The 7,367-nt window shown below is 23.5% G+C and overlaps 1 protein-coding gene across 1 annotated transcript; it reads left to right on the forward strand.

The window, feature by feature from the left end:
* Positions 1–713: 713 nt before the first annotated feature.
* On the forward strand, positions 714–5,203 carry LOAG_10717 (hypothetical protein; the record flags this gene model as incomplete). The annotated part of the gene is made up of 8 exons (XM_003146241.1): positions 714–807; positions 1,088–1,242; positions 1,683–1,756; positions 2,563–2,703; positions 3,302–3,412; positions 3,837–3,927; positions 4,235–4,388; positions 5,052–5,203. 8 exons carry the CDS (start codon positions 714–716, stop codon positions 5,201–5,203), a joined length of 972 nt encoding a protein of 323 aa, XP_003146289.1.
* Between the last annotated feature and the right edge of the window lie 2,164 nt (positions 5,204–7,367).

Genomic DNA, 7,367 nt, shown 5'->3' on the forward strand with positions numbered 1-7,367 from the left:
CAATAATTCTGTCTTATACAAATAAGTATGTAATTCCTAAATTAAAATATCGATAATTAGTAATCGATCGTAATTAATAATCGATTATGAGTGGATAGTTTGAGAATTCAAATGATATAATAATGGAAAATGTAGGAAGAGTAAACGTTCATATTTATAATGTATAACTCTATTAAAAGTAATTTTTAATGAATATTTATTATAATTTCATCTATATTTGCTAAATATTTTGTGTAATTTATTATTTATTTATTAAAATTCTTAACTTTTTTCCTATTTAATGAATAATTAAAGTATTTTAATAATTTCACCGTATTGTTGAAATTTTTTTTTAAATATCCATTGAAAACTAACTGTTAATTAATTATTAATTCAATTTCCTTCTCTTCTAATTCATGTATATAAATTTTTCGTACCTTTTCAATTTTCTTTTATACATTTGTCAATTTTTATTAATAACATTCTTAAAGTATTTCATTATGTGAGATTGTTATCACTGTTAGTATTTATCAATGATTACATTCTAATCTTTTCCATTATATATCTTTTACTATTAAAAAAAAACATGTGAAAATTATTTATTCCAGGAAAGCTAAAAGAAAAAAAAGGGAGGTGAAAAAAGAAATCAATATTTCATATCCTTAAATATTAAGCAAAAACAAGTTATTATTTTTATTTATTTACTTAATATTTTTTATTCTTTCAGTAAAAAAATGTTCAATACCATTGTAAAACTTGTATCTGATTCATTATTGAATTGTACAGATGGGCCAAATGGTGTAGTAACTGCTCGAGTTTACTTATCCAGTATGTTTTCTTTTTTTTTCTAGATTTCAAAATTATCGCCTCAAAATTTAAATATTTAGACATGTTTGAAATTGTTGTTTTGTTTTAAAATTTTTAAATTTATCATTTTTAAAATTTTCGTTTTTTTTAATTTTTCAAGCGCTTGTTTTTTATCTAAATTGTCAAATTATTTCTACTCGAAATTATAATCTAATGAATTTTTGTCAACATTCACCTATTGTCATTTATATTTATCCTTAACCAGACATCCTGAAATTGATCTAAAAATATCATTTTGCAGGAATTGAATCAACATTTATTGTGGCTCTACTAGGATCAACTCTTATCTCCTTGGCTACTGCATGTCTCGGTATTTTACATATTATTTATATATCATTTTATGTTACACAGCGATATCGACGAGCATTTATTGTTTATTTGGCTGGTACTGCACCGGTGAGTAAAATTCTAAGTGATAATTAATTAATTATACAACGCCCATTGCTATTACCTGACACATTGTCACATAGGTTAAATTAGGAATCCAAAAATTAGCAAACTTTGATAATATCATAAGTATTCGTCGAACAGTTATTAAGAATAATTAAAAAAGAAATTTTGTTAAATTTATCTGAAACTGGAAACTTATTTCATTTGATATAATTTGTAATTTGGGAATTTATGGGCAATAAACATGACAAAGTATTTATTGTACAATCCATATAACAAAGATTAGGAATATTTGAAATGTTATTAAATTTACCAAAAAATTTAATCTGTTCTTTAGGAATAATTTATAATTAATTAATGAACTAATTGCTTATTGTTGTAATCAGAAGCTTAGTTATTACAAAATTTCAAAATAATATTTATATTATTTGTTTCCTTTTTTTTAGTTCGTTTCAACTCTTTCATTGGTAGCAATGTATATGCCTCGGGTATGGTTCCTTTCCCATCTTCTTGGCTTTTTGTAAGTTTTTTTTTTTCAAATTTTCAAATGTTTTACCAATTAAGGTTTTTGAAATGATTGCATAAATTTAAAAAAGTAAATGCTAAAAAATTTTTTTTAAAAAAAAGCTAAAAAAATTTTTTTTTAAATGGTAAAAATTTAGAAAAGTAAATACTCATTTAGTTGTATGTCATTTTAATTTAGCTATTATTTATTATCTTTTTGAAGTAAATTATTTTCAAAATTTTAAAACAGCATTTTATTTCTTTAAAATGGTAGCATCTTTTGTGCATGTTATATTGACGTAAAAAAAAAACAAAAATTAACATAAAAAAAGAGAAACATCCGCCAATTATTCAAATCGTATCATAATTTCAATTTCTATTATTTTCTATCAAATTTTTTTATTTGATAATTTATCATTGATATATTTTAGTGTAAACATTATTTTTTTTTTTTAATCTTCGTTTTTCAATCAAACAAATGTTCGAAATTTTTTTTAGAAAGAAAAAAAAAAGGAATTGAAGACTTTAAAATAATTATTTTTATTATACTTAAAATACATTTATTTGATTAAATTTTGCTTAATTTACTAATTTATCATCTAGTGATTGATTTGTATTCTGCTATTTTCTCGTTTTTAAAAATTTTACAAGAAAACAAAAATTTTTTTTTTCATTTTTTTTTTATAAAAAAAATTTTTGCCGAAAATTTTTGTCCAAATTTTAACAATTTCTATCATTTTATTTATCAATTCCTTAATTTTTTAATCTTTTATTGCTTAAATTTTCATAAAATTTTTAAAAATTTCATTTTATAATTTATAGATATTTTTCGATAGCATTATGGGTGATTATTTGTCTTTTGATGAATATTTTCGAAGGACGTCAAAAAAATGGTGAGAAAAATGAAAAATGGTTGTTCAAGGATAAGCGTACAAACACCGCCACTCTGTTGTGTTTTCCCATGTTTACCAAAACTTGAACTTGATCAGTAAGATTATTTTTTTTTTTTGTTAAAATTAATTTACAATTAAACGATTTCCTTTTTAAAAAGTATGATAGATTAAATTATTTATATGAATAAATATCATAGTTTTATTCCAATTTTTCATTTCTTGCAAAAAAACTTAAACCATTTGATAATCATTGGATAAAATCGGAAAGAAAGAAGCAAAAAAAATGTAACGAATGATAAGCCAAATAAACTTTCTAATCTTTTTAAATTAGCTTATATAAGCTTATATAATTAATTCCTAATTAGCTTATATAGGCTAATTAGGAATTAATTTAATTAGTTTTATCAGTAGGATTGAATTTCGAATTAATTTTTCATCGTTATAACTTTTTTTCAAAATAATTTTTCATTCATTTTTCAAAACTATAACTTTTTTTTTTTTTTGGATTATGCATTGCGTTGAATGAGCCGATGATTTTTTTTCTTTCGGCCTTTTCATTAATTTTAATTTTTAATTGATTTTGAACTATAAAAAGTTCAATTTGTTTTTTTTTTTTGAATATTTCTCACCAAATAATTTTATTAAACAATAAATTATTATTGTTGTAGAGGTCGGATACGATTCTGCGAAATGATGGTCTTTCAGGCTCCATGTATTAGGCTTATATTTACAATTTTAAGCTTAATACTTTATTTTGAATATCAAGATGGTGCTATTATGTAAGTTATTTATTTATTTCAAAAGTTAATTTCAAATATTGGAAATATTTTCAAATATCAAATATGTTTTTCCATTTTCAGATCATTTCGATTAGATTCATAATTTTAGAGTTAGCAATACTTACTTAAACAGAGCATATAAAATTAATATTTTTTTTCTATCAATTTTTAAATAAAGTTTTAATTTTTGTTTAAAATTATTTTCTTAAAATGTGTTTTTTTTTTTAAATTTATTTTCTTTTTTCCTAATTATGCTAAAGTTTCATTATCGTAGCAGAAAATGAAAGTTTGAAAAACTGTTGTTGATTAGCAAAATTTTTAATTGGCATTTTGCTAAACAAATCTTTTTTTTTTTTTTTTTAAATATTTATTTTCTGCATTTGAACATTGTACATTCATTGATTGGTCAATTGCGCTTTTTCAGGGCGCTAAAAATACTTGATTTTATATCACTTCCATCTTTATTGATCGGTATATACGGTACACATATACTTGTAACAACTGTTTCAAATCTGGTAAGTTATAAAATAATTTTAATCATTGAATAATTTAAATTAGTCTAGCTCCTTTAAATGAGGAATAGAATACATTATATCCTTTTGCTAATTTCAATTAATTAGCTCATTCTTTTTCCCATTAATTAACAGACTGATAATTATTGAAATTGTCAACGAAAAAAAAAGAGCAAAAATGAAATATTTGCATTTTTTTTACAATGCATGCATGCCAAACATCAATTGCTACAGTATCATTCATGGTTAATTGTATATTAAGTAATACCTAAGAATTATCCTTTTCCGAATTATTCCGTTTTATTTTCAGGATGAATTGATACCGTATCGTTATATTGTTGTTTTCCGATTACTCGATTTCTATTTCATGTTTTATGGTATACAGCAGCCTATTTTTGATCTTCTGGCTCGAGCTGGTATATTTGGCTGTGGCACTGTGTTACCATCTCTTGAAACAGCTTTTTGTTAGTGCTTTATCCATGTTTACAAACGAGAAAAGAAGTTAATCGAATTACTATTCCTATTAGAAGTAGTTAGAAGAAGAATGATTTAATGAAATTATAAGATTAAAGTTTGAAATTATTTTTATGATATCAGAATGCTCTGAATCATCTAATATTATCAGAGATCCATCATCGGAATATTCATGATAATTACATGAATAAATTAGTAATAAGTAATCTAGTTCGTAATTAGTAATATTTCAAAGTAATAAGTAACCTTTTTGAATCGATTTCCTAAAATTCTTTTCTAAATATTTTACCTTTTTTATTTCGGAATGATTGTTATCCATCATTTGGAATCATTAATCATTGATGGATGGCTTTTAATCTAAAAACAATTTTAAATTTTCATAAAAAATTGAGGAAAAATTTGTTTTCTGAAATTATACTAAAAAGAACAAAAATTTTTTTAAATGATAATTTCAAATTTAATACAATCCATCATTTTCCCAAAAATGGAACATTTAAAATTTACATTTAATTCCTTTAATATTTTTCTTAAAATTTAAATGTTCCATTTAAGAAAAAAAAATGGAATATTTAATTTCTCAGTTCTTTTTTTTTCTTTTCATATAAATTTAAATGTTAAAATTTTAAACAAAATCCAATGATTTTTCCTTTCAGTCTGGAAGAATTTCGTACTTGTTATTGAATCATTTTTCGTCTCACTTATTTCCACCGTATTATTGAAACCATCACGAAGTGCATTCTTTGATAAATATCCTTCTAGTCGAAGTGTCGCATCGTCAGTGATCACTTGTGAATACAATATATAGCATTGAATGCATTTAATCCATCTCGATAATGGCTTTTTTCTTTTCTTTTTTTCTCTTAAAAAAAATATTTAAATGAAATTCTGATAATATTTTCCTCTAATTCTAATCTTATCCGGTTTTCTGGAAAGAAAAATTAAAAAATTCTCTCATTTATTCCGGTATTTTAATTAAATTTTAATCAAAAATTGGTGATAATCATAGATATTTTAATGCTTTTCATATAAATTAAATTGTTTAAAATGTAAAATTCCTTCTTCTTCTTTTTCTATTTTTTTATTTATTTCAAGAAAAGAGAATAAAGCTAAAATTAAATATTATTTCAGAAAAAAAAAAAATTGGTAAACTTTAACAATTTCATTTTTTTCAATTGCTTGTCCTTTTTTACTTTTTGCTTAATTAATGCAATATAAGCATGAAATGAAGTTTCCTTTTCACTTTTTATGAAAATTAAAAAAAAACTTATCCGAAATAACAATCTTTTATGAATTATACCTGAACGTTACCTGTTGTCAAGGAAACTTCCTGCATTGAACAGAATAATATTGGATTTAATTATTCTGGCCTGTAATTGGATTCAGTGAAGTTTAATTTAAATAAAACTAATTGTCTTTCTTTCGTGCAAAATTTTGTTTTATATATATATTTTTTCATTTTCAATCTTACATAATATCTATTGTTTCATAAATTTTTGCAAAAAATTCAAAAGAAGGATAAGGAAAAAGGAATACGAAAAAAACGAATACAGAAGAGGAATACGAAAATACGGAATCGGAATACGGAAAAAAAAGGGAAAAAGAATACGAGAAATACAAGAAAAAGAATACAGAAGAGGAATACGAAAATACGGAATCGAAATACGGAAAAAAAAAGGAATATGAAAAAATGGAATACAATTAAAGAAGTGAAATTTGCATAAATCAATTCAAATCATACAAACATTTCGAAGAATAGGATTTGGAAGAAGAGCCTGAATTTGTGTAGGCTTAATTTAGGTTAATTCAAGGATTTGTATTAATTTATTCTTTCTTATTTAGTACTATGTGTAGATAGATATATGGATATATGTAGTAAATGATAATATATCATTTATTAAAAGTTACAAATTTATCTTCAATTAAAATCTAAAAAAAAGGAATGAGTAATAGAGTTTTCTATTTAGCTACTTTTTTTTGAATTTTAAACTTTTAAAATAAATTTTCTTTGCAAAGTTTTAATTGTTAACACTATTATGAACAACATAACGAAACTTGAAATAGACAAAATATTACTTTATTTTCAAGTATTACTTTATATTTAACAGTATTACTTTATTTTTATACTTTACTTTATATTTAACAGTATTACTTTATGTTAAGTATTCTTATAGTGGACAATAAATGCACAACAATTAGCATTATGTATGGCATTTCTTTTTATCGATCATATCATCTTTTACTTTGCAATTAATAAATAGGTAATGTTGGTGACATTTTTAGCAATGAAAGCTTTATTAAAATTTGGTATGGTTTAAAATTTTGTTAATTGATCGTTAAATAATTTAATTGATTGTTAATTGATCGATTATATTAAAACAAAGCATAATTAATAGTTTGTTAATTGATCAAATAGGCAGGTTTTTCCGCATTTGGCTAATTTTGCATATATTCTCGAAGAAATTAAAAGCCTAAGGTAATTTAAAGGCCCATACCAAAGAATTTGAATCAACACATCTGAGAGTTACTTCTTGACAACCAATATCGCTCTTCTCGTGTACATCGAAGTAATTCTACAACACTTAACATTCTTATCTTTTGCAAAAATTGCTCAATTTTTGAGCTGGAAGTTCGATTGAAGGTGACAAGAATTCTCAGTTAGCCTTCCTTTATCACCATAGCAAATCTACCATTTACCTCAGATCATCATCGAGAAATTAGAACTCAAGTCAGTCCAAGAGTTTTAACGGAAAATCGAAAAGCAAATCTACCATTTACCTCAGATCATCATCGAGAAATTAGAACTCAAGTCAGTCCAAGAGTTTTAGCGGAAAATCGAAAAGCAAATCTACCATTTACCTCAGATCATCATCGAGAAATTAGAACTCAAGTCAGTCCAAGAGTTTTAACGGAAAATCGAAAAGTATCTTGTGAACTGAGGAAGATTTTAATCTTACTAGAATTTTCTAATG

Source organism: Loa loa (genome assembly GCF_000183805.2).
Source record: "Loa loa unplaced genomic scaffold supercont3.51, whole genome shotgun sequence".
Taxonomy (NCBI): Eukaryota; Metazoa; Nematoda; class Chromadorea; order Rhabditida; family Onchocercidae; genus Loa; species Loa loa.